Source organism: Ictalurus furcatus, chromosome 5 (assembly GCF_023375685.1).
Source record: "Ictalurus furcatus strain D&B chromosome 5, Billie_1.0, whole genome shotgun sequence".
Taxonomy (NCBI): domain Eukaryota; kingdom Metazoa; phylum Chordata; class Actinopteri; order Siluriformes; family Ictaluridae; genus Ictalurus; species Ictalurus furcatus.
Genome location: NC_071259.1, coordinates 26,299,894 through 26,327,383, shown reverse-complemented (window position 1 = coordinate 26,327,383; position 27,490 = coordinate 26,299,894). Strand labels below are relative to the sequence as shown.

General features: G+C 41.9%; 3 protein-coding genes across 10 annotated transcripts in view; 1 reads left to right on the top strand and 2 right to left on the bottom strand.

Moving 5' to 3' along the window:
* Window positions 1–321: 321 nt before the first annotated feature.
* wdr6 (WD repeat domain 6) lies at window positions 322–8,325 on the bottom strand. 7 transcript variants are annotated; one of them, XM_053625440.1, is made up of 9 exons: window positions 7,339–8,324; window positions 6,799–6,933; window positions 6,586–6,714; window positions 6,367–6,468; window positions 3,411–6,153; window positions 2,473–2,550; window positions 2,176–2,292; window positions 1,988–2,082; window positions 322–1,286 (listed from the first exon to the last, which is right to left on the bottom strand). In XM_053625440.1, the coding sequence occupies exons 3-9, from the start codon at window positions 6,602–6,604 to the stop codon at window positions 754–756; spliced, it is 3,687 nt and encodes a 1,228-aa protein (XP_053481415.1). In that variant the 5' UTR covers window positions 6,605–6,714; window positions 6,799–6,933; window positions 7,339–8,324; the 3' UTR covers window positions 322–753. The 7 variants fall into 7 exon arrangements, with proteins under 7 accessions (XP_053481415.1, XP_053481416.1, XP_053481417.1 ...); XM_053625441.1 differs by having other exon boundaries at window positions 7,364–8,324; XM_053625442.1 differs by having other exon boundaries at window positions 7,755–8,324.
* Window positions 7,924–14,832, top strand: LOC128608058 (fibrinogen silencer-binding protein). 2 transcript variants are annotated; one of them, XM_053625448.1, is made up of 5 exons: window positions 7,924–8,016; window positions 11,875–12,493; window positions 13,100–13,205; window positions 13,332–13,381; window positions 13,684–14,832. In XM_053625448.1, the coding sequence occupies exons 2-5, from the start codon at window positions 12,179–12,181 to the stop codon at window positions 14,230–14,232; spliced, it is 1,020 nt and encodes a 339-aa protein (XP_053481423.1). In that variant the 5' UTR covers window positions 7,924–8,016; window positions 11,875–12,178; the 3' UTR covers window positions 14,233–14,832. The 2 variants fall into 2 exon arrangements, with proteins under 2 accessions (XP_053481423.1, XP_053481424.1); XM_053625449.1 differs by lacking the exon at window positions 7,924–8,016 and having other exon boundaries at window positions 9,667–12,493.
* A 91-nt stretch (window positions 14,833–14,923) lies between these two features.
* Window positions 14,924–27,490, bottom strand: part of celsr3 (cadherin, EGF LAG seven-pass G-type receptor 3) — a 74,904-nt gene continuing 62,337 nt past the window's right edge. The window contains exons 27-36 of the mRNA XM_053625439.1: window positions 26,887–26,999; window positions 25,583–25,662; window positions 25,139–25,265; window positions 24,837–24,956; window positions 21,564–21,661; window positions 19,863–19,954; window positions 19,525–19,698; window positions 19,007–19,201; window positions 16,958–17,813; window positions 14,924–16,831 (exon numbers count right to left, since the gene is read on the bottom strand). Coding sequence (XP_053481414.1) covers window positions 16,804–16,831; window positions 16,958–17,813; window positions 19,007–19,201; window positions 19,525–19,698; window positions 19,863–19,954; window positions 21,564–21,661; window positions 24,837–24,956; window positions 25,139–25,265; window positions 25,583–25,662; window positions 26,887–26,999 — 1,883 coding nt within the window. The 3' untranslated portion in view covers window positions 14,924–16,803. The remainder of the gene's footprint in view (window positions 16,832–16,957; window positions 17,814–19,006; window positions 19,202–19,524; window positions 19,699–19,862; window positions 19,955–21,563; window positions 21,662–24,836; window positions 24,957–25,138; window positions 25,266–25,582; window positions 25,663–26,886; window positions 27,000–27,490) is intronic.

Genomic DNA, 27,490 nt, shown 5'->3' with positions numbered 1-27,490 from the left:
GTTTATTTAGTGTTTTTGGTCAGAGTGTCCAGTGTCAACGTTTAGTAGAAAACAGGTGTTCTCCAACATGAGAAACTCTCCAGGTAACAGTAACTCCTCTTCGCTTTGAGCCGCATCATTTGTCATTGATTATTTTCCTATAATAGCACACTTTCTAGTGTTTTATTCCATCAATCTTAACCCAGAAGCAAAATAGTTGTAATAAACCCTTGTGTACTGTACATTTTCTTACTTTACACTACAAAGTACTGCATATACTTTATCATGTTTTGTATTTCTTGTCGGTTGGAAGCAGAATTGACTCAAGGTTACTCGCTGCTATGAAATGAGGTGAATATTTATTTGGGAGTTTTTATTTTTGCAAACTGCACAAAATGCTGTCCTTCTTCAAGCTGTAAAACTCCAGGAGTCATTATCATATAACTTCAGCTTTTATCTGATATTTCGGATATTGTATTGTGTCATGTACATGACCACTTGAATAAGCCACATGATTAGTGTGCATGTGTGCATACACATTCATTGGGTATACATGACAGATATACTGTACAGGCCTCTCTAAAACATCCTGACACACAAACAAAAACAAACAAACAACTAAAACCCCAGGCCCAATAACATATACAAAACATTAATCATAAATTATCATAAATTAAAATGCCTTTTATTTTGAATGTTCAAAAGGTACAGTCAAATTCAGTCTGTGCTTGCTTTGGTCAGTCCTCTGAATGAAGTAATTAATATTGTAGCAGCTTAAACTCTGACAAAACGGTCTGCAAATATCACTTTCTGTCGTTCCTTTTCTTTTCTTATACTCTCTGGGTCTTCCCCCTCCGTTAACTTCAAGAGCTGCAAGCCCTGTCCACAAACCACCACATAGTCTCCACTCTGTAATTCTGAGCCTTTCTTGTGCCATGCCCACAGTCCTGCAGCATCTGCAGTGTGTGAGAACATTGTCACTTTGTGCCGAAGTCCGTTGCGACACACACGCCACACACACACGCGCTGATCTGGAGACGTGGACACCAGTGTTGCACAATTAAGCATGCTCAGGGCTGTTAGAGGGGCAGAGTGTGCTAACGCTACTGTCCAATGAGAGAGCAGCTCTGGAAACACAACCTTTTGACGGAATAGCACTCGAATCTTCATTACCGACAGCTGTCCGTCATCTCCACCACTAGCCACAGTGATAACGTCTTTGTCCATTTGTCCCACTTCGTTAGATATTACAAGGGTGTTTACTCCACTTTGATGAACAGGGAGAGAGAAGCAAGGGGAAGACGGACCTAAAGACATATATAAAACATACATGAACAGCTAATATAATGAGTATGTCAAGAAGCGAATTAACCGTTCATAATCACTGGCAAAATACCGGCTGAAAAACAGAACAGTCACATGGTCAGTAGAAATGATTCAAAACAGAGTACAGGCTTAGGAAAATCTTGAATGTGGATGTTCCAACGCCGATAAAGACACACAAAAAATGCAGCTGCAAACAAAACAAAAAACAAACAAACAACAACAAAAAAAACAACCTGAAAGTGTAAAGTGCTCTGTCCTGAAGATTCTCCTGTGGCAGAAAATCTACTGACTGTTATGAAATTCTGACAGTGCAGATTCCTCACATAAATGTTAAATAAACATCTACTTATACATATTCACATTAAGTTCACCATATCAATGATTATATTTTATAAATATGAATAACAGCACAGGTATGTTGCCAGCTGGGTGTACTACCATGAAACTTGTTTATGCTCAAACTGCTTCCGCTAAGTTATCTCAAACACACACACACCCCTATATTAGCTAACTTCCAACTCAGCAACCTCATTTCCCTGGGTCCATGTGCATGAAAAAGGTCAGTTTTTGGTTTCCATGTAAATGTATGCAAATGAGTATGTAAATATCTGACCCTAGACCAGCTTTCCTCCTGTGAGTAGCTTATACACGAGGACCCAGTTCTCACAGCCCGCTGACTCACCGTGCCAGCTGTCCTTGGATTTACTGTCCAACACTGTAGTCAGATCCCACAGAGCTACAGCACCATCTGTAGTCCCGCTAAACAACAACACATGCCTGGGGTGGGTGGGAGTGAGAGAGAAAAGAGAAAGTCATAAAGAAAGAAAAAAAAATTAACATTAGTAACATACTTTTTTGGTGTTTACTCACTGCTTGCCCTGTGGGTCTTCAAGGCTATAAGAGGCAAGACTGAGCACACACCGCTGATGGTAAAAATTCTCCCAGAGTAGCTCAACCTTCCTGCTGTCCTCTCCCACAGTGAAAAGCCTGAGAGAGACAGACAGAGACAGAGAAAGATCATGTCTGTTATTTTTAGTGACACTCTAAACTGCAACAATGAAATCCAGCAGTGCCTTGTGATACATTACTACCATTATCTCACCATTTTATTGATTTTACACACACACACACACACACACACACACACACACACACACACACACACACCTTACTGCTCCATCGCTGCAGGCGAGTGTCAGGAGAATCTCCTCTACGCTTTCATGCACCACAGCCATTGACATGTACCTGAAAATCAATACATATAAAGATATATATAGTGCTGTTAACAAAATCACTGCATGTAAACATCATGAATAATGAGCCAAAGGGAGTGTGTGAGCCCTATTACCTTCTGGTGATGCTCACATGCCCCCTAATGGTTACTTTCAGACAACACAACAAACCAATCTGTTCATTTCAACAGACAAATCAAGTTTAGAATCCCCCAAAGCCAAAAAGTCAGAAAATAATCTTTTTATTAGCAATAAAAAACATCCTTTGATTTTTATGTTACATTTGGTGTACGTGAATACCAAAGACTGACTAAAAATACAAGCTTACCTTTGTTTTACTATTCGTTCTATGGTAGCCTGAGACAAAACCCTCCAGACTCACCAGGTGCCAATTATAGCTTAATGCATGTTTATTGCCTTGATCAACTATTACTAATAGACAATTGGTGGTCTGTGAAGTCTAGATTGGTTTCTGGGAGCTCCTGTAGCTCTGCTGTGTAACAGTATGGCAGAGATGGAAGTAAAGCAAAATTCTGTAGCCATTTTAGTAACATTTTCTGCATTTCATTTTTCTGATCTGAAAGTAAATCACTGGTATATATATATATATATATATATATATATATATATATATATATATATGAAACACATTTACATTAATCATTTTTGCATACATTATCTTAAAATGGTTTGCTTTATTTTGATGACTAGGTCTGCTTAAAATCAGATCTCTGATTTTAGCCAGAAATAAAAAGTTATGCAACTCAGAGACAGACTTCAGGGCATTCTACGCTAGAGACAAAGTCAAAATTATATATCCGTTACTGTTTCTAATCAAGTCCCAATGTATATCTATAATGAACGCATACGCACCTTGTCTCAGGGTCCATTTTTACAGTCTTGTGGCGATTCCGTCTTCTCTCCCATTGCTCATCCAATCTGTGACCAGCAATCTGAGTCACCTGACAAACAGGCCAGTTCACCTGTTCATCCCAGCCAATCAGGAGCCGGTAGCACTGCAGTTGAGCCCTCCCACCAGCAGAAAAGAGCAGTGTTGAGAACGAAGAAGATGTATTTGTCCTCCTGTCACTATTGCCTTCTTGTCTCGGTTCTCTTCGGACCGCAGTCAGTGTCCGAACGTTTGAGATGTGGTCAGCTAAAACAGTGAGCACTTTCACCGTGCCATACCTAGGTTCAACCGCAAGCACTGTCACTGTGGTGTCCTCGCCACCGGTAACTAGCACCTCCCATTCCTCAGATGATGCTCCGCCTCTGGAAACACTACCAAGGTGGCGAATGCAACTCAGGCCTCGGCCATGAAGTCCTTCCTTCAGTATGTGTCCCTTCACATGGGTTGCTGTGGAAGTCAAGGAACGAGAAGCCATGACAGATCCTTGCCTGATGAAGATCAGTGTACCTTGTCCGAGGCTGTGAGAGGATGCGAGTGTTTGAGTGCGAGAAGGGGGAATGTAGGCCCAGGACCTGTGTCCTCCTCCACATGCCACCGAGAAAATTTTTTCTTGTCTCAAGGGATTCCACAAAAGAAACTGGATACCGTGAAAGCCAACCATTACAAAATGGGCCTCAGCAACACTTTCATGCCCACCATCTTCCAATATGTTTCCCATGGACTTCATCAATTCTGCTTCTTCGTTTAATCCATCTCTCTCTTCTCTGGTAACTCCTCCATTCTCCAGCGCTCTTTCTGTTATACTCCTCTCCTCCTCCTCACTGTCATCCTGTTTGCTTCTCTTATTGACCTCATACACATCAGATATATCAGAACCCAGGAAGAGGACCTTTTCCAACCACTCCATTCCTTTGCTGGTACGATGAACACGCCGTACCTTTAGAGTATGCCTGTGTAATGTCAGAACCCGCACACACCCATCCCGACCGGTGCTATAAAACAAACCCTGATGCTCGCATACACTTGTCACGCCTTGCTTCCCATGGACACCAAACAGTGTGTTGACAGGGGAAATGGGAGCAGCAGTGTTATTCGCAGCACTCTCAGACCATCTGTTCTCATCCTTCCAAACTCCTTGCTCTTCCTCACTCTCTTCTTCTCTGTTCTCACTACTCACTTCACTCTCTCCACATAATTCCCTCTCTCTGTAGAGCGAAAGTGAACCACGGCGGTCTCCACACACCCACAGCGATCCCTTTCCATGTGGCAAACTGATTGCAGCAGTTAGCCATCTCTTGGCACATGGTGGCAACAGGAAAGACTTTAGCTCCTCCAATATTAAACATAGGCCTGTTTTATCCGCCTCCACCTCTACTGTCCATCTATATACCAATCCTTCAGCACCAGAAGCCAACAGATACAAATGATCCCCTTTGACCCATTGCAAAGTGTGAACCTTCCCCTGGCCTGCTTGCAGTAATACACCTGAATTCGGATGGTGTAAAGCAAACACCTGAACCCCTCCATTAATATTACCTACTGCACACATACACAAAGAGGCATCCTGAAATTGGACATCTGCTACTTCCATCACACAGTAGGACTGAAATTCTGGACCACCATTCCAAACTGTCTGCCATGATTCATCCTGATGCAAAAATACTTCTCCTTGATCAGTGCAAACAAGCACAGCATCGTGGCCTCCCACTGAATGCACAACTTTAGGACAACCTCGCCCACTGAACCCCAAATCTATCTGGCCATCTCCCTCTTGGCTTTGCTTCACCTGTCCGGTTCCCTCCAAAACTCTCCATGCCCGTATTCCCCCATCCGCCCCTCCTGTAGCCACCCATCCACCCCCTTTACTAACTGCTAGTGCTCTGATGCCACCAGATCTATGACCTTTTAATGTTCGACCCACTCTACCATTCCCTTCCCACTCCCACAGTAGGCAGGCACCGTCCTCCCCAGCACTGAACACACAGCCAGGTGAGAGCCTGACACAAAAGACACGAGCCTGGTGCCCATAGAGAACTCGCAGACAGGAAGGTGATTCTACTCCGCACCCTCCATCTGCACCCAGTACGCCAACGTTCCAGACACGAACGCTACGATCGTCTGAGGCGGAAGCCAACCATCTGGAGCTCTCGAGGTAACACAGGCTGAAAATCACACCACTGTGCCCCAGCAGGCGTCTCTCTACCTGGGCCTGGCTGTCTCTTTTGGTCCCTCCAGGTCTCCACAGGACCAGCTGGTTGAAAACAGTCCCCCCTACCAGAACTGTTGTTTCCCAGTGTGAACCAATCAGAAGTGCAGAGTACAGAAGACACACCTCTGCACAGGAGCAGAGGGACAAGATGTTTCCAGATTGTGGCTCTAAAAGCAGCACAGAGTTATGAGCCAGACATATGCCTAGTAATGATCCGGTCTCTCCTCTTAGCCAAGAAACATCCAGAACCCAATCCTGCAGCTCCAACAGAGGACCAGCCACCTCCAAACTAAGGTCACGAGGCCTGATGTTAATAAGACGCACTGCTTTCCCGCCAAAAATGACTAGTTCTACCAAATCAGGAACAGTGACATGACCATCGTTATTTAGCAGCTTGGGCTGTATTCCATGGATACGGTAGTTATGCAGAACACTAAGTGAAGCACATTGTGTAGGTGCAGATTGGAGACAGAAGATGGAGAGGATGGGTCCTTCACCTGGCAATAACGCAGATATACTGTATTAAAGAAAACAGGAAGAAGTGCTCTAAGGAGTTCTGTGGTGTCTTTTAGCATTTATGGATAGTTAGTTCAGTAGATGATTTTCAATACTTAATAGTAATGTCCCACATGTAATGCTGACATAGCTACGTTGTAAAATAACCATTGTATGTATGCATCACACCCTGTCTGCCCCAGCATGTAACTCACCTGTCAACAACCACTCATCTCCAAGAAACTCCAGAGCAGTAACAGGGGCAACAAGCACAGAGCTCTGTAGGACAGCCAAACTCTCTGATGCTGCCATCTCATCTATTGTAACCAACAAAACGATAGGTAAGGAATAAAACATGACAGGACATGCTGTTATAGGAACACAATTTTTGACTAATGAATGACACATAGTGCTTTTTAACCATTTGTAGTTACATTTACTCTTGTGGAACATCTGTGAAACAAGGTACTTCCAGCTATTATTCCCTCACAGTAACCTCCATTTCTTTCTTTCTCTCAATCGTGCAGTTAATAAGACAATGCAGCATGTCAAAATCCTGTGTCCTGAACAGCAGAAAACCTACGGACTGTTACAAAGCGCTGATACTAGAGACTCCTTCCAGAAAGGTTCAGTACACGTCTCCTTACATTATCTACTTTGTTGAACAGTCTGTAAAGGGTTTTGTGGCTTTTTTTGGGATTGTTGTGATGCACTGGAGTCCAAGAAGGCTTTGGCTGTATCTGCGTTGTGATGACGTCACACGACGCGTCTTGGCCCAAAATCTGCGATAATTTTGAAAAATCCTCAGAATATTGTGGAGTCCTGGAGGGACTGGTTGAATAAAGACACACTTTTATAATCTGCTTATTATAAGGCTTAATTTATGCTGAACATTGACTTTACAAGTCCTTGTGAATGAGAGGTGTTACTATGGAAACGATAACTAATTATAACGAGCGCATTAATATAAACACGTGATTTGAGTCAGAGCAGGAACTATTCTTAAAACTGCTGTTATGGGAAAATATCAACAACTTCTGACCAATCAAATTGGAGTGATATAAACTCTTCTGAGCTGTTACAGCATGAGGTGTAAACATTCCTGCTTTTTGTCGGTAGGTTTTGGAAGGAACACGGTCTACATCTGAAAGTATTATGGACACAAACAACACAGCCGATTTACTTACAGAAAAATTACGGATATGTTCTTACATGCCACTTGTTTCTTCAGAGACGTCGATGCTCATGGGTTTCGGAAAAATATATAAAACAAAAACAAAGGCACATAACTATAAAGAGAAACCCGATGATCTTCAGTGTTTCGGTGCACGCACGCACGCACATGTCCGGTTTCCTTCCGCTTTGACAATATGAGCACTAACCAACACCAGTTTAGCATACTACCCTACCCTACCTTCATTCTAACTCGCCTTTTTAACTCACAATAAATCAACGGAATGTTCACTACTAACTAATAACTACAGCAGCAGCGTTCCACACATACACACAGAATACGCATATACGCACGCACATGCGTATAAACCTTACGCACTTTACGTAAACGGTTCATGTGTACATTATCATATAGAAGAAACTCTTTTACCTCTTTCGTGCGTCTGTATCTGAATAACAGCGCCGCGTACAACACGCGATCCTCAAATGTTCACTTCCGGGAAATTCCTACCACTCCTGGGTTGTAGATCGGAGGATTTACGCTGACGCGTGCGCGTCTTCCGCTGGTTGTTTACGTAAAGAGCGTAAAGTGTGACGCTGTGTTGTTTAATTTTCATACGGAGTGCTCAAACATAAAGGGCGGCGCACAAAGTATTTATTTGTTATGGAAATAAAATAACCCAGCTATACAGGTGAGTTTCTAATATTGGGTAATGGAGGACAGACTACAGCGACGAGACGTGCAGGTTCATCTGTATGCGTTAAAAAAAAATAAAAATGTAGTTAGCCTTAATCCTAGTCTCGAACCGCTTCCCCTGCTGATTTAATACGCTGCAAAGGTTTAGCTAGGTGGCTAATGGCTAAGAGGCTAACGCGCTAGCTATACGAGCAAACGATGATGAAGAAGAAGATGCAAAGGATAAAACTTAAAGAATTAAAATTAAATATATAATGATGTGCATTTATATAAATTAAATAGCGCACCGATACTTAAAAAAAAAAAAAAAAAAAAAGCAAACCCCGAGTGTGTTGCTGGTCTGGACGCTGGTGGATTAAGCCTAGTCTCAGTCCAGATTTTTACACATTATCCAGAATAAAAATCCACACCGAAATGAATACACACATCATAACATGGCGCTTTTACTCTAACTTATTTATATATACCGTGTGTGTGGTGTTGTGACTAAACCCCGCGGGCCTAAACGTTTAATCTTTATATAATTTCTACATAAATTATTAAAATATATTTAGGGGATTTCAGTGTTTTGATTGCATGCAAAGAGGATTTTTTTTTTTTTTTTACTTTTATCATTTATATTGTAAAAAAAAAAGTTATAGAAATATCAGTGTATCTATACACCCAAGTAATAAAACATGGTAAAAATAATCATTCATGAAAATACCTATTTATTTGTTTGGTTGTTTATTTATTAACGAACACTGAGGTTTTAAATGTTGCGCAGTATTTAATGCAAAGAATTCAAAGGCAGTAAACGGGATACAAATATTCCTGAAAATCCTTCTGTTTGATGATGTATTCGTTCATTTATTCAACAACGTTCGATCGAAAATATTACACGATGCACAGAATACGGAGATATAAAACAGGGTGTATGGCATTATTAATAATGAAACCACTTCCTGTGTGTTTTTGTTTTGTTTATTGGCTTGCAAACAACGAGACTTAAAATCGTTATATAATATTTCATTCAAAGTTTATAATCAAATCAAAGAAGGAATAAAGCTTTGTTCGGTTAATTTACTTATTTACTTGCTTACTTAATTACAGGGGCAGGGGGGTGTTGGGACACGGTGGCGTAGTGGTTAGTATGTTTGCCTCGCACCTCTGGGGTTGGGGTTTGATTCTCGCCTCTGCCCTGTTTGTGTGGGGTTTGCATGTTCTCCATGTGCTTTGGGGGTTTCCTCCGGGTACTCCGGTTTCCTCTCCCGGTCCAAAGACATGCGTTGTAGGCTGACTGGCATTTCCAAATTGTCTGTAGTGTATCAGTGGGTGTATGAAGGTGTGTGCAATTGCCCACCTCCAGGGTGTCCCGTGCCCCGTGCTCCTTGGGATAGGCTCTGCGACCCCTTGTATGATGAGCAGTATAGAAAATGGATGGATGGATGGATGGGCTTACTATTACTTACTTTCTCGCTCACTCACTCACTCATTCACATGCATATGTACATACAGGTTTAAAATATTACAGAATGTTTCATACAAAGAGACCAAAGAAGTAAAACAGAGTAAAATATCACACACACACACACACACACAGAGTCATGTGGAAAAATAAGTACACCCCATGGAAATTGTTGGCTTTTTTTTTTTTTTTTTTTTTTTAACATATTTGGACAAGCAAACATTTAATCCTCTTTGAAACAGTGCCTATTAATAAAGGTGATACACTCTATCAAATGACATAAAATTGACATTTTGTAGTCATTTTCATAATTTAAATGGAACAAAAAAACAAATCAGTCCCAAGGAAAATTAAGTACACCCCTACATTCATCACACCTTCAAATCCATACAATTAGAATCAGGTGTTCAAAATTATTGGCCAGTGCCAGTGATTGGAACCTGTTTTATTTATATCCCTCTCATATCTAGTGTGTGGTGTTCCCTTTGTTATTGAGGTGTGTCGTGTCATCATGCCAAGATCTAGAATTCTGTAAGGCCTTCAGACAAAAAAAGGTTGTGGATGCCTATGAGTCTGGCAAGGGATTTAAAAAGATCTCCAAATAATTTGAAATGCATCATTCCACTGTAAGGACAATATTCTACAAATGGCGCAGATTTCAAATGACTGCCAATTTATCCAGGACTGGCCGTCCCAGCAAATTCAGCCCAAGAGCAGACCGTCTGATGCAAAAGGACCCCAGAACCCCAAAATTTCATCACAGGATCTGCTAGTAAGTCTTGAAACTGTTGGTGTCTAAGTGCATGCTTCTACAATCAGAAAGAGGTTGCACAAATTTGACCTGCATGGGAGGCGTGCCAGGAAAAAGCCTTTTCAAGACTGCAGTTTGCCGATGAGCAAAGACCAGGCCTTTTGGAATAATGTGCTCTGGACAGATGAATCAAAGAGAGAGTTGTTTGGCCACAGTAACAGCAGACATGTTTGGTGCAGACAAATGAAAGCTTTTCAGGAGAGGCACCTCATACCAACTGTGAAGCACGGTGGTGGAAATGTAATGGATTGGGGTTGCTTCATTTCCTCAGGGACTGGACAGATTGCATTCACTGATTCAGCTATGAATTCTGCATCACATCAAAGAGTGCTTGAAGATAACGTGAGGCCATCTGTCCGAAAATTGCAGTTGAACCGAACGTGGACCTTTCAACAGGAAAGCACACTAGAAAATCCACTAAGAAATGGCTCAAAAAGAAGAAATGGAGGGTTATGGAATGGCCTAGTCAAAGCTCGGATTTGAATCCCATTGAAATATTGTGCGGGGATTTGAAACGGGCAGCACATGCAAGAAAACCCTCAAATATCTTGCAACTGAAAGAATATTGCATGGAAGAGTGGTCAAAAAATCCAGCAAGCCTGGTGGACAATTATGCAAAACGCCTACAAGAAGTTATTTCTGCTAAAGGGGGCAATACTAGCTTCTGAAGACAAGGGTGTACGTACTTTTTCCACAGAAGAATATCACATCCGTTGATATTTCTGTTGAATAAATGATTGAAAAAGCTAATTTTCCTTGTGTTTTTGTTTAGGTATAAGTATATCAACTTCATTAATGGGCACTCTTTCAAAGAGGATTCAATGTTTGCTTGTCCAAATATGTCAAAAAAGCCAACAGTTTCCATGGGGTGAAATTCTTATCTTGAGGGCTTAAAATATTGCACAATATTTAATACAAAGCGTACAAATAGACCAAAGAAATAAAACAGTAAAAACATTTACAGATTCAAAATTATTGTAAAGTGTTTCTAAACATGTAAAATGCCTTTATGTTTAATTCATATTATACATTCAGGTCTAAAACATTGTGCCACTCATATTTAATACAAAAGCTTCATTTTAAACTCTCCAAATGTTAGGTTATTGGTATGTAAAGAGCATGTCAAAAACGATGCTAATATAACATGCTGTTGTTGCCCCACAGTGTCCATTGGGTAAGTAAATAATAAATAATGTACAATGTAATAAAATAATGTTCTACTACTTTTAAGTGCATAAACAGGTTTTGATGTAAAGGATTGTAATTTTGATGAGCGTCTTATGTGTTACAACAGGACACCACTCATAAACGGGACAATGTGTCATGCAGGTTACATTTTACTCTCGAAACCATTAACTACCATACTAAACGTTGTCGTATTATGTTGAAATTCTTTTTATGGATGTATGGATTTTTTTTTTTTTATGATTGTTTACTTCTAGTACACTTTCTGCTCTTTTAAGAAAAGGTTAATTGTGTTTAGCCGTGCAGAAGAAGTTTGTGAAAATTTATCCTACACATGCGGTAGGATGCTTCATACTGACCATACAAAGCATGTGCTAAGCGATATGTCTTTTATCTTTTCTTTATTATAGAGTTCACAAATGCCCGCACCTACTGCAAGTTCATCACTGGATCATTGCAGATCACAAAGCCTCAAGCAAATAGTTCACGACTGACCACAATGCTGTAATGAATACTGTAAAATCTGTGACATTATGTAACACTATGACAGAAACACTGTTACACATGGACAACAAATAACACACTGAGACTCCAAGTACACGCTGTACTTCTTGCACTCCATGAATGAGGTGACTGACCAACAGCCCTACTTGTCCGCATTCCTGGCATTCGAACAATACCCTTCTCTGCACGCACCCACCCACACGTACGCAAATGAAGATGCTCACCACCATGACATACCGAATGCCCAACTTCACCCTGGAGCAGAAGCTCTACCTGCTCCGGAAGATCCACAGCGTGGTGGACGCTGTGCAGGACTTCCGCAAGGACACCAACACCACTGTGTACCGTAATGCTGTGTGGGCCGAACTGGCGCAGGCCTTCAACGAGGCCTTCCCCAACCGGCCGCCCAGCAGCGTTGGCTCTCTCAAGACCCTGTGGAAGCGGCTGAAGGTGGAGTGTCGCGTGGCTTTGCAGAGACGTCAGGAACAGCAGGCAGCCGGCATGCCTCTCACTGCCCTCACTCAGGTTCATGAGCCAATACTGCACAGCTTTCCCAAACAAATGACAGCTAATATCATACTGTATCATAGACAGCTGGTATTATGTAGTATTCGTAATAATATCAGCTCCCCCAACTGAACTATGATGAACTATTGTGAGCATGATGTTTACTACCACGGGCAGCTTCTTTACAACTTTAAGTTCTCAGCTAGCAATCAAACTCATAGGATAATTACAGTTTAAGTGTTAATTGTAAAAGAACATTTTTTAATTTCATCTCCGACCCACCCCGTGATTTATTAATGTCACAACCAAATTAAAAACAAAGCACATTGTTTTCATAATGGGACAAAATATACTTCTGTTAAAATAAGGAATAGAAGATTAAGTAATTATCTACTATTGATGACTGAAAATGACTTTTTCTTCTCCATGATGAAAAGTTAAGTAGTAAGTTGGAAACTCTATACCAAAATGTTTTTTTTATTTTTTGTTATTTGTAATTATGATTTGACGAGATCATGTGAGATCATAACGTTTAGGTTAGGAACTCAGGAACTTAGTGTGGAATCCTGGGAGCTGCAGTACTGGGATTTGTAGTTGGCATTGATACTCCCTTTGTCTCTGCAGGTGCAGCGGGAGGTGATGGTTCTGGTGCCAAACCTGATCTCCAACATTGAGGACATGGATGGAGATGGCAGCTGTGCCTTGGTCACAAACAGCTCACCTGGAGCAGGTAAACACACACACACACACACACACACACACCTCAACTTACTGCCAAAAACAACACATACTGTCTTGATGATCTTGATGCTGAAGTTCATGTTGTGTGTTCTCTTGCTCTCTCCTCACCTCTCAGTGACTGGGGGTTCCAATGGGAATGAGCAGGAGGATCCTGACCAAAACAATGTAATGTGTTGTAAACTTGCCTTGTTAATTTATATGAAATGTTCTCTAGTGTTGCATTCCAGCTAGTGATCTGATAAAGAGATTAGTGTTTCTTAAACCAATGTCTGTATATTGTATCTAGCCTAAATCTTATGTGATTACCACAGACAAGAATTTTGATGGGGGGTAGGCCTGGTTACTCAAAAATGACTTATAATGTAAGACTAAGGGTAGTACTTGGGGAGTCAGTAAATGTTCCAGTTATGTTAAACGTTTAACTGTTTAATTTTCTCAGACGTTTCCTTTTGCTTTGTTTTTTACAGGAAGTTGACAGTAAAGAGCTTGTAGCCATCGACCTCGGCTTAGTCTCGCCTGCTGAACCCCCACAGAACTCTGGGACACCTCCTGGTTCTGCATCCTCTCCCCCCTCCAATATCTTCTTCTCTCACTCCAGCACTTCGAGGGGCACCCAGCAGCGCTCTTCTGTCTTCTACCCCAGCCAATCTAGAGCTGGCTCAGGATCAGGGTCGAGATCTGCGAGCACCGACCCGCCACTCAGAGCATCAGCAGTACCTCAGGTCGCCCCCTCTGCACTAGCGGAGAACTCATTTTTGTTTCGGGACTCTCAGGGGCTGGACTCTGGCTGGGAGGCTCGCAGACAGGAGGCACTTGAGATCGAGCACCAGCAGACCATGAGCCTGCTTCTGCTGCAGCAGTGTGTGTGGGAGGAGAAGAGGAGAGCCGCCCGGCAGAAGGAGAAGGCAGCGCGGGCCAAGAAGCGCTACTATCAGGCCAAACTGCACAAACTGGGGGTTGAGGGTCAGCTTTCCAGCAGCGACAGCGATGAGGGGAGAGAGGCCCCCCAAACATGAGCACTGATTTTCCTAAAGTGTCTTTTGTAGAGTTGTTTGTGTATTTGTGTTTTTTTTTATTGATGTGTTGTTTTTTAAATCTTGATACGAAAACAGATTTTATTTTTTAGTAATCATGTGTTATAGGGCCAATATGTGTCAGATTATGTCATTTATGTTAGTATCTGTGCAATTTTTGTGAATCAGTACTACTCAACCTGTTCCAAATCGAAATCCTCCTCATTTCCGTCAGTAGCTTTTCCATTTAAAGTAGCTCTAGGTGCAAAATAGGGTGGAATTCAAATGAGATTTCTCAGGTTTTTTGTTTCAGTGTTTTTAAAACGTTGTGGTTAGTTGATGTGAGACCTTTCAGGGCTGATGACTGATGATAGGCTGAAATTGTGTTTGATTAAGTATTGTGGTATTATCTTTTAAAAAAAAAAGTTGCACAAACTGTGAACTGTTAGAAGTAACAGTGACAATTTTGCTTTCACCGTGTTCATTGAGAAGGCAGGAAGTTGAGAGGAATGTGTTTTCGTGTTTTAATGTCGTATTTCTGGGTGTAAATCAGTATAATTATTCATTCTCAGGGTTTGTTTGTCTGGACAATGGACTCCTGGCAACAGGAAGTTGTCAACAAACTTCATCAACCAATACCATTTTGAAATACTTTCAGGTAAAAAAAAAAAATAATACAAGACTCAAACACTGCTAGCAATAATTTTTTTTAATGTCCAACATATCTCTTGTACGGGTTCTGTGGTAACTAACAAGCTTCGGCAGCTGTTTTCCCCACTGGAACCGTCCACCATGTAAACGGGATAGCAGACATCCCATAATAAACACATTATCAGGTGGTACAACCCCTCCAATACTCTCCTGTTTTTTTCCCACTTTCTCTTACCCAGAATGCAATGATGCATTGGTAGGGGCTCATATCAAATAATACATGTATCAAAATGTCACACGTGTACATTTTAACAAGTAAATTCCGCTCTCGCGTGATCAGCTTTCCAAAGAAAATCTCTCTCTCACGCGCGCACACACCCACACACACACACACAGAATCATAAAAACAATCTGGGAGTAATGATATGACTGTTAAATTAACCTTAATAAATAAATATTAACAATAAATAAACATGTCTGTACAAGATAAAAAGGTACACTATAATAAAGAAATTATAGAAATGCAATAAGTAAAAAAAAAAAAAAATCATTGGAGCACTTTTTGATAGGTATGAGGTATAAAAGGAATGATCTTGGTTCTATTATTTGGCAGAACAATTTGACAATATGCTATTGGATAACATAGGAGATGGCACTGATGCGATTTTTCTTTTTAGTAATATATACTGCGGTTTTAATAAGACTCGGTGTCTCCTGCCACAGACTGTATTTAGTTCTGTTTTGTTGTGTCCAGTGAGGCCCTTGGACTCTTTACTGCTTGACTGACATCGACAAATGCCTGTTTAAGGACTCTTTAGGTCCATTGAGTGGAGGCAGTTACAGCCGATTTAGACCTGATTCACCAGTTTCAAGAAAACTGAAAGGTACACATTCTTACAGCATCTGTACAAGCACATATGAATATCAGTGACTGATAAAAAAAAACAACAACAACAACAATTGTTACTAATTCAGTTGTTACAGTTCTGTATATTTCCAGAGAGCAAGGATAAATGCGACATGCCGAGCTGAGTACAATGCTGTATACCTGCTTAAAATTCTCAGCAAATATTTTTCTGAAATTTTTATTTTTCTAACTAATACTTATTTGGTCTGAATTGAAGTACTGAAATTTATTTAGCACTATTGTTCTGAATTGAAATTCCAGCAGGCATACAGGATGCCCAAAAAGACAGGCATAGTTTTTCAACTTCTTTGTTAAGACCAACTCAAAATCTTCACCTTTGTCACCCGAACAAACCAGCTGCCTTAAAACGTCTCCTGAATACACAATCATATCGGTCAAATCACATCTCTCGGTTTAAAATACTCTTACAATCACTACTGTTGGAGATTTGCACTAAATCACACATCAGGATTGTTGACTCCTTCAGTGAACCAATCCAAGCCTCTGATCCCAGTATATTTAGGTAATAAAGACACAAATATGAGGAATGTTCTGAAAAAAAGTTTGGGAATGGTTAGTGATGGGTGTGGGAATGGTTTAAGATTCCTCTTCACTCACTCAGTGACCCCATATGCCGGACACAATCTGTAAAAACATCAGATCTTTCATCTTGAATGAAAAAAAAATACAAAACTGTATAAAAAGGTTATATACATGTTTTTTTTCCTTCTCTGACCAGCCCTCTCAGTATTTGTCCTTCACTGATGGTGGAAATCACCTCATTTTCTTCTTCCTGCTCACCCTGTAACTCCCCTTGGCCTTGGGAGGCTGTTATAAAATATGACTGTAAACCATCAGATTGAAGATTCGACCCCACTGTCTCGTAATCAGACACGCTCTCAGGTCCTCTAGTGTCAGTATCCCAGAATGCACCTAAACTTTCTTTCTAAACTTTTCCTTCTGCTGTCCTTCTGTGCCCATGAAGAGAAATGCATCATGGGACTGATGAGATGTCATCAGGACTGTCCATCACTTCTGTGGGCTCTAAATGAGGGAGACAAAATATAGAAGGGAGGACAGAGTTAAACAAAAAGACAAGGACAAAATAATACCAATAGACACATACAGTAAAACTACTGAAACACGACAAAAAGAGGAAAGGGGACATACTCTGAGTCTGGTGACACTTCAGAGATACTTTGTGAGGTTGCAGAGTGAGGCGGTGGGGATGGGGAAGGACCAGCAGCTGCAGAGGAAGGATTAGGAGGCGGAGTCAGTACTGTGGAACTGAACGAGGCTAGGATAGAGGAAAGAATGTCTAGGTGCTCGGTAGATGGTTGGCGACTGGGTGGAGCTCCAGGGGCCGTTGCAGGCGTGGGGTACCTACATAGAGGGGCAGAGTCTAATCTGCCATGCCGCGAGTGCAGGGCTTCTTGAGGTTCCTCAGTGATTGGTGGAGGGGGAGAGGATGTAGAGTGAGACTCTGGGTGTGAGAGCTGACGTGGGGGCAGAGTTCGGAGCCACTCGCGGCATGGCTGTGGCATGGGTCCTACACCCCCATTTGACTCTAGCTGCTCCCGGGAACAGCTGAGGTGCTCTCTGGATGCCTGCTGCCTCATTAGGTTGCTCAGTGGCACTCTCATACCTCCTAAAGAACCTCCCTCCATTCCTGTTAGACCCCCTACACCAACTATTCCTGCCCCAAGATCCTCTCTTGAGGCATGGATGCTATGGACTGGGCCTAGATGTTCTCTGGAACCGAGCTCACGACGGCGGGGCAGAAGATCAAGGTTGTCGCGAGACCGTTGGCGCCGTGAGAGCGAGTCCAAGTGCTCACGGGAGGAATAGCGTGAGGCTGGCTGTGACAGAGAGCCCGTGCCCGAGCACATGCGGCCGTATGAGGCGGCTGGAACGCCCCGGTGGCCTAGCGTGGACGTGCGGTACCACGAGAGCTCGCTGGGCACACGACCCACTGAAGACAAACCCTGCAATGCTGGAGGGCAACCAAGACGGTTCTTTAAGATACCTGGAGAAACAGGAGATCAAGAATGTCAGTGAGGTTGATATCCATTTGTATGTTACCTATGTAGAACGGCCTAACTGAAGAGAAAAAAATTCACAAAAATCCACATCTCAAACAGAATGTTTCTGAGGTTGCACAACAGAGTAGCAACGCAGATTCTAGCTATTTGCTAATTGGGAGGACGTCAACATCATCTACTCCCTCCAGCAAACCTTACGCTAATGTACCCTATATAATACCTGTCCATCACATCCATATGTACTTGTTGAACATCCTATTCCAAAATCAAGGGTATTGATAAGGAGGCCATATAGTGTAGGTCAGTGGTCACCAACCCTGTTCCTGGAGATCTACCTTCCTGAAGACTTTAGCTCCCAACCATAATCGGGCCCACCTGACCATCTAAGAAGAAGAAGTTCTTGATCAACTAAAACAGGTGTGTTAGATTTTGGTTGGAGATGAAACCCGCAGGAAGGTCGATCTTGGAAGGGAGGAAGAGGGTTGGTGACCACTGATGTAGGTATACAGGTGCTCCACACCAGCCTTCTAGCCAACACCTTGATTTTTCCTCCTCTATCCTCCTCCCAACGCTGTAATGATGGTCTATGGGCAACTTTTTTATTTCTCACTCCTTATGATAAACAGATCTCTTATTTCATTCATAAGCCACAGCTTTCCTCCCACACTTAACCAGCATAGTCTCTTTCTTGTCTAACTTTTCAAAGCAAGAAAATATGGAATACTAAGTAAATGTATTAACAGTGGGCCAAAAATAGTATTGTGGTGCATCTTCCAAAGCAGTACATGAACATATTATCAATTTACACGTTACATTATTGAAACTGTAAATTGACCCGCCTTGTGTTGTTCATCTAATCACTGCTTAGCCACTGTTGCTAGCAATCAGGATGAATACCAACATTTTCCATGGAGGAGTTTGAAGCTTAAGACTGAAGGATGTCAACTTTGAATTTGTCTGTGTGGTAAAAGTTAGACCTCAGTATCAGCTAAACACAGACACATAACCAAAGTTATGTGAGCTATTTGCTCAAACATGTATTTTCAAACGTCATGTATCTACTCGGTTATGGTGCTGGATGCATATCTTGGTTTGTGAGCCAGATTCCTGACTTTAGGAGCGTCTTGGAACCCTGTTCAGGTAAATCCCTATTTGTACTTGTGCATGTGTGTTTCACCTTTGCGGTGTCTGTGCGTGTGTGTCGGTCCGTTCTCATCCCCGCTGGTGAGTGCAGCGTCTGCCTGATTGTTATTGGCTGCATCTTTGCTGTAATCGGCCCCGAGACGGCGCTCCGAACCCCATTTTTGAAGCGAGTGAACCTCACAGCCCTCCAACGCAGGCCAATAGGAGAGCAGGTCGTTTCCATCCAGATCTGACACGGAAACAACACACCATGCTATTGGCCGGCAAACAATGCTGGTTATGAAATAGAAGTTTCCAGAGCAGCACTTAGGTCTACTCTATTTGTGTATGTCCTTCCTGGTTTTAAACCAGGCTAATGCTAACTCAAGCGCAACACGAGATTTTTAACTTCTCCTGTTTTCATCAGTGTCAAAGCAAAACAAGATGCTCTTCAAAGACTCAAACGTTCTGCTTGACTTAGCACATATGGTGTACTTTACTTATATTGAATTATATTGAACTTTTGGTGGTGTGTATGCAAACAGCACCTACCAGAAGACATACTAATAGTACCTTTGGCGCCATTGTGGGTGGGGTCGGTGAGCAATCTCTCACTGTGATTGGTGCGTTTGAAACGCCGTTGGATCCGTCCCCGTAGACGCACGTTATCCTCACTCTCAGAAGATGGAATGGACAAACTCCGCTCCTCCTCCAGAGAGAGATCAGAGTCTGAGTCGGAGTCCTCACCTGATGCAAAGAAGACAGACGAGGAGAGCAAGAGAGTAAAAAATAAAAGACAGAGTTTTTAATTCGCAAAAAGACAAATGTGTGAGTAAAATCTGAAAGAAAGACCTCAAATGTGACATTTCAAGTAGGTTTGAGTGCCATTGGAGGTTATTATGTGAGTTTACCTCCGTCACGGTGGAACATAGCCACATCAAGATCAGTGGCTCCCTTGTGACCCAGCATGTGCTCAGCAGTCTGGCGTGCTAGAAGATTTTCCCTACTCAATAATTAAACACCAAACGAACAAAACGGAACAAAGATAATAAAAACAAATCAGAAAGTTAGTAAACCAAGCATAAATGGGCTTATCCTTAGAAAATAATGATTTTTTAATTTAGGAATTAAGGGGTAGAATTACAAAATGAAGCATTAATTGCTTAAAGACTGGCAGTGATGAGCAATTTGTCTGGGGTCTGCTTAAGAAAAGATCTGTATTAGATTCATTCTTAAACCTACTTAGCTAATAATTCTTTTACAGCGTGACAAATGATTTGAGATTCTTTGTCAGTAAGAACATAAAAAAAGACAACATTTTTAATACTGATTATACTATCAGATTAGATTATATATTATATTGTATAATCATATTGGTAGATTATGAGAAGAAGGTGTAAGTAAGGAGGATTAAATCTATTTAATCTGCTCTTTACAGGTTCATTTCAGAGCATGATAATGAGTATAATAATTGTTTGTAAGTGTGCTGGATTTCATTCAATCCGAAACATAAAAAAATCAGGAATTTCATGAATGTCAGTCACATGATCTGAGAAATCCTGTGTGCTTTCATGTCCATTTTCAGATACTGGGAATAACTGAGTTATTAACTGAGTTGGGTCTTTCAGTAGCAGGGGTGGACAAATCATACATTTATAAGTTAGCCCACCAGGCAAGTAAAAGTTCCATTGTGCTTCCCAGTGCCCATGTTTTGCTTGCCCGTATACCTCACTGAGACTAGATTAAAAATTGGTAGCTAATAATGCAATAACAGTCAGCATTAATACCGATTAAGAGAAAAAACAAGTATCTGAATTCCTGTGGTAATAAATGATAAAGTCATGGACTTTATCCTCTCCTGATAAAGTTTTTTTTAATTTTTTTTTTTATGTAGCACATTGTGTTTGGGACCTTGACAAAAAGATTGTTGTTGAACCTTTTGGCTTTGAAATATGATGTGCTGCACAAGTCAACTAGCATATTGTACTAGCAGGAGAGTTATATGACAGCTTCGCCCTGCAATTTGTGATTCAACTGCATGCTAATTAATCTACTTAGTAAAAATCATTCTGCAGTCAGCCAGATCAGACCTCAACCTATGTGTGTAGTGCAGTAGACATTGGGATTGGGAATGAGTAGCATGCACTGTAGTGAACGGTGAAGTGAATTAAGTTTCAATACAAATGCCAAATGAAACCTTTTGTCTACTTGTCTATTGGGCAACTATGAACGCAAATCTGCATGTCCTAGGCACATGGGCTACTGATTCGTCCACCCCAGCTGTGCGGTTTCTATATTTGGTGTTGTTCTATGGTGTGTTATATGGAACTAATCTCAGAAGTGTGTTCAGAACGATAGATAACACAGCAGAGACAGTTGCATGATGGAACATTATAGCAAGATTCCTCAACTTCTTTTGCTTTGGGGTTCCATGATCATATTTATTATTTCATATTAATGCAACTTGGCATGAAATCCCGTATATTAACAAAATGGTTTCTTCAATCCCTAAAAAAACTGAACAGTTTAATACGTTGTCTCTTTTTGACCATGCGGTCTCTGTCTGTTTTTTTTTTTTGTCCGGATGACCATATGTTCGTTTGTATTTTTACCGAGCACTGCTGACTGATGATATGGTGGAGGTTCCCAATGTAATGCGATGTAATCCACTCTGTTCCAGCAGGGAGGCACTGTTGTATGGGTTCTGGCCCTACACGCATACGCACACACACACACACACACACACACACACACACACACACACACACACATGCATAGACACACACACACCACAAAACAAAGAAACTCACTTTATTAATACCTACACTGCTGGTCAAAAGGTTCTGAATACCGGATTTGTCACATTTTTGCTTGAACCTCAAGCAATGGGCTTTTGTTCTGTGAATTTTTATTTTATTGGAAACCTTCAGGATCGAATTGAATAACGCCTAGGTCTTATTCTCTATAATTATTCACTTGTAGAAAACAACACATGTGTGTGTCTAACAATTGATACTGTTATTTCTAACCTTAACAGGTAACATGATCTAAATCTAATAATAAACAGATTAAAATGTATTGTTGTTATTCAACAAAAAATAATATATGCACATCAAATTCTGTTTAAGGTCTATATTCGAGTTGCAGCCGTATTCGGAATACGATGTTTATGCGTGTAAAGGCATCGGAATATTCCTGTATATATAAATGTGTCCGTTTAGCCCGAGTTTCCATTCCTAAATACCTAGCTTTACAGCTAACTCAGAATAAGGTGTTTATCCAACATGTTCATGCAATACATTTCCGATTAAAACAGGCATATTCCAGGGGTGGGGTTCAGAATTTGGGAAATCAGAATATTGCCTTAATGTCATATATCAAGGAGGTAACTCTGGACTTCATTTCCCAGCAGCCACTGCACCATATTACATCATTGTCGCATGACCACCTGCACCTGTATCACGTTTTTTGTTTAACGAGCACTCATATATATAGCCACTGTTTGCACTGCTTCTTGGTCTCACGTAATTGTCTATCCATGCTTTTGTCCACGCATCGATGTTTAGTTTTGCCACAGTATTTTGCCTTGTGTTATCGTGTCTTTGTTTTTTGTCTGTTTGTTTATTAAATATTTGAAATCTGTGATTGCTTCCGCATCCACCTTTGAAACGTGACAGAACGTGAGACCTACAATGGAAGCAGCGGATCACCATGAAATACCTGGGCTTCACTCTACCACCTATGTTCGCGGAGAACTACGCCACGCCACGCCAACAGGAGGAGGAGTCTGTTGGATGGGCTAGTACCATCTCCCACCCTCCCTCCCCTATTATGGACCTAGTCCAGCAAACGGAGTCAGCGGAGAACGGAAGACAGCCTCCCTGCTCGTCTGAGGACGCCGCTCAGCTTTTCGGTTCAGCTGAGGACGTAGCTCAGTCGCCCTGGTTGGCTGAAGATGTTGCTCTGTGTCCCGAAATACCCAAATGCGCCCCTCTGTTCGTCAACCCCGTGCACAACGCCGCTGTGCTTGCCTGCTCCGCTGAGGAACTCGCCCTGCTTTTCTGCACCGCTGAGGGCATCGCTCAGCTTTACCGCTCCGCTGAGGAAGGCACTCCGTTTTTCTGCCCGGCTGAGGACGTCGCTCTGCCTTCCTGCTCGGCTGAGGACGTCGCTCTGCCTTCCTGCTCGGCTGAGGACGTCGCTATGCCTTCCTGCTCGGCTGAGGACGTCGCTATGCCTTCCTGCTCGGCTGAGGACGTCGCTATGCCTTCCTGCTCGGCTGAGGTCGTCGCTCTGCCATCCTGCTTCGCTGAAGACGTCGTTCCTCTTCTTTGCTGTGCGCCGTATGTCACTTCCCCTTCCTGCTCCGTGGAGAGCATCGTTCCTCCCTTTGACGTCGCGGAGAACCTCGCTGCCCTCCCTGGCCTCGCGGAGAACCTCGCTCCCCTCTATGGCCTCGCGGAAATCTTGGAGCTTCCCTTGGGCCTCGCGGAGAACATCACTCCCCTATCCTGTCCTGCGGAGGAAGTTGTCCCGCTGTCCTGCCCCGCAGACGTCGCTCTGAGCTCCAGCCCCGCTGAGGACATCGCTCTGAGCTCCAGCCCCGCTGAGGACATCGCTCTGAGCTCCAGCCCCGCTGAGGACATCGCTCTGAGCTCCAGCCCCGCTGAGGACATCGCTCTGCTCACCTGTTCCGCTGAGGATGTCACTCTGCTCACCTGTTCCGCTGAGGACGTCACTCTGCTTACCTGTTACACTGAGGACGTTGCGTTGCTTTCTTGCTCCGCTGAGGACGCTGCTCAGTCTCCTAGTTCTGCTAGGAACATTATGCCCAGGGGGCTAGGACCAACAGATGGAGGGAGTGCATTTTTGGGCACTCCAGGAGAAGCGCCCTGGGGGGGTGTCCAACACGTTCATGCAATACATTTCCGATTAAAACAGGCATATTCCAGGGGTGGGGTTCAGAATTTGGGAAATCAGAATATTGCCTTAATGTCATATATCAAGTAGGTAACTCTGGACTTCATTTCCCAGCAGCCACTGCACCATATTACATCATTGTCTCATGACCACCTGCACCTGTATCACGTTTTTTGTTTAACGAGCACTCATATATATAGCCACTGTTTGCACTGCTTCTTGGTCCCACGTAATTGTCTATCCATACTTTTGTCCACGCGTCGATGTTTAGTTTTGCCACAGTATTTTGCCTCGTGTTATTGTGTCTTTGTTTTTGGTCTGTTTGTTTATTAAATGTTTGAATTCTGCGATTGCTTCCGCATCCATCTTTTAACCGTGACACTTAATCTGACTCGGCCAATCGGATTGCGGTGTTTACATGACTTGATACTAATTAGAATATTTCCAAATTCCGATTAATTTCAGAATATTGACGTGCATGTAAACGTAGCCACAGATATGCTGAAGATGTTTATTTAACATTTATGGAAGGAGTCTCCAGAGTTAGTGCTTTGTAACTGTTTTCTATAACAGGAATGTCTTCAGAACAGAAGGCTTTGTACTTTCTGGTTTCTCAGTAACATGACAAATTGCTTGTTTAACTTTCTATTGCTGCTATAAAATAAGTGATAGGAAGTTGTTGGGGTTTTTTTTTGTTGTTGTTTTTTTTAAATGGCTGTTCCACTCCATTAAACAGAACTACAACTGGATAAAATATCTTCTTTAATTAATTAAAAAAGGTTGATAAATTGCTGTTGTATAAAGGGAATAAAACACTTTGAGACGTGATGTTACAAGAAAATTATAAACATGGCATTACACTACCCTGTAGCTTAGTTTCCTATAACAGCACACCAGCTGCTCAAATGTTTTTTGACTGATAGTGGATATACATTCTGTATGTGTGTGTGTGTGTGTGTGTTTACAGTAATCTGAGGGGGTCTGGGAGGGTCTTCGCTGGGACTCTTCTTGCCAGAGCAGGCTGCTTTCCAGGCTTCCTGCACTTCCGAGTTAAGCAGCGTGAAGACCAGCAGCACTGCCAAACCCTAACCCATAATACCAAATCCTGGTCAATACTCACACACACACTCGCGTATTTCACACACTATTCAATACACAGATTCGCTCACTTGATTAGACACTCACACATTAAAAAAATCAATAATTATCATGCAATTATAACACAAGCTCTCCAATATACAATCATATAAGCCATACATACACACACCTGTATACAGCAGAGGATGATGAAGAGGTAGTGGAAGGCCAGGATGCTGTTATTGACTGCCATTAGCCCAAAGAACCACACACATGCACTCAAGAGCAGCAGGAGAAAGGCACTGCGGATAGTGGCACTGAGGCGTGAAGAAAAATGGAAATTATCCATATTAATTCATCACTAAAGATTTTGATTCAGCTCATTTGGCAGCATAGGAGAAGGTTAGCTAAAGGGGACTAGCTGTCTGACTGAATAATGTTAGCTCTGACCCTTATGTAACCAGAAGAACTGGAGCAAAAACAAGACATCCAGTCATGCAGAATAAAACTTCTCCTGAGTCTCTCTCTCTCTCTCTCTCTCTCTCTGTGTGTGTGTGTGTGTGTGTGTGTGTTTGTGTGTGTTTGTGTATGTGTGTGTGTGTGTGTGTGTGTTTATGCATAGCTTAAAACTCACATTACTGGCACTTTCTTTGTCTCCTTTTGAGACGGATTGCAAGTCAAACGTAGAACCATCATAAACATCCCTGCATTCATCTGTGAAAGAAAGAAAGAAAAAAGAAAGAAAGAAAGAAATTACTGGTTTATTTATTTATTTATTAGGACAGAGTAACATGTTTTGCCAGTAGTATGTTGTATCATAGAGGTCAGTTTTCTACAACACTAATAATGCCAACACACACACACACACACACACACACACACACACACACACACACTTGTTTGCACATATGCATTGATGGATGGATGGATGGATGGACGGATGGATGGATGGATAGGAGAATGGATGCATAGATAAACTGATGGATGGATGGATAAATAGAGGGATGGATAGATGGATGGATGAATGGATAAATGGATGGATGGATGAAGGAATGGATGGATGGATGGATGGACGGATGAATGGAAGAATGGATAAATAGATGGAGGGATGGATGGAAGAATGGATAAATAGATGGAGGGATGGATGGAAGAATGGATGGGTGGATGGATGGATGGATGGATGAAAGGAAGAATGATAAATGGATGGATGGATGGATAGACAGAAGAATGGATGAATAGGTAAATGGATGGATAAATGGAGGGATGGATAGGTGGATGGATGGATGGATGGATAGATAGATGACTGGATGGGTGGGTGGACAGATGTTTTATATATGACACTGACATGATTTATAGTACAATGACACAAATCTCTCCTTCATACTAGACTTCCCTAGTCTGGCAGCATGCGGTGGACCATATGCCCACAGGCCAATTACAGTAAAGTCAAGCATCATTATTTCCACTACAATGCCTGGATTTGGCTCCACGCTGGAATTTAACTGCGTTTTATTCAATTCAATTTAAATGTATTTGTATAGCGGTTTCAGCAGTCACTAAACGGCTTTACAGGAATCTGGGTCAACACCATTAACGGACACGACAAAGGCACTGGAGGCAAGAAAAAAATGTTCTTCAGAAGTAAACCTTGCCTCATCACCCCTCTGTGATTACTTGATTTACTAAATAAAAATCAGTGTTTGAAGAATGCTTCCCAATCCATTTCAGTAAAGCTATCCATCTAGGTGATATCAGCAGGGGGAAATAAATGTGAATCACATGCTGAAACTTTTATGCACTCATACACAATACAGAACTAACAGCAAGTTAAATATTAACTCTGTGGGTTTAATCAAGGCTACATGGATGATCTTGATGACCCCGATGTAGCTCTGAGCTGGCTTTGAATAAAATAATGAGTTGCAGAGTTTAGCGTACCAGAATAACAATGACGATGGGTCCAGCAAAACTCCAGATGAGTTTATCATAAAGGGAGATCCAGCAGAAATCAGGGTTCCCATAACCTTCTGGGTCCAGACCCACAGCCAGTCCTAGAACAGAGATACATAAATGTCAATTCATATCATATACTCGAAACATTAATATATAACTAGTTTGTCCAAAAAAATAAATGCCCCCTTCTTTCTAGGTGGAGTACAATACTAGACATGGGTCTTGGGTCTTGCCTGTGTACATTTCAGTTCTGGATAAAATATGTTTTTAACACCGGGCACACACTACAGGATTTTCACCTGATTTTATCTGCCTGATGCATTTTTAAACACATTTTCTGAATCAGGAGATGAATTTTAAGGTTGGGAACGTAACCAATGCACAAATGATCTGACGGCTAAACAAGTCAATGATTTTTATTCTTGTTAAAACATGCACACGTCTAGTCCTGTGAAATTGCCAGTGAGGTAACTAAATAATTGATGACAAGTTGAAAAAAAAAAAATGAGGCGAACAAACTTGTGGAACGCCTTTATATCATCAAAAACTACACTTCTTGTTTGTACATATAAAGTCATATCTGCCAGCG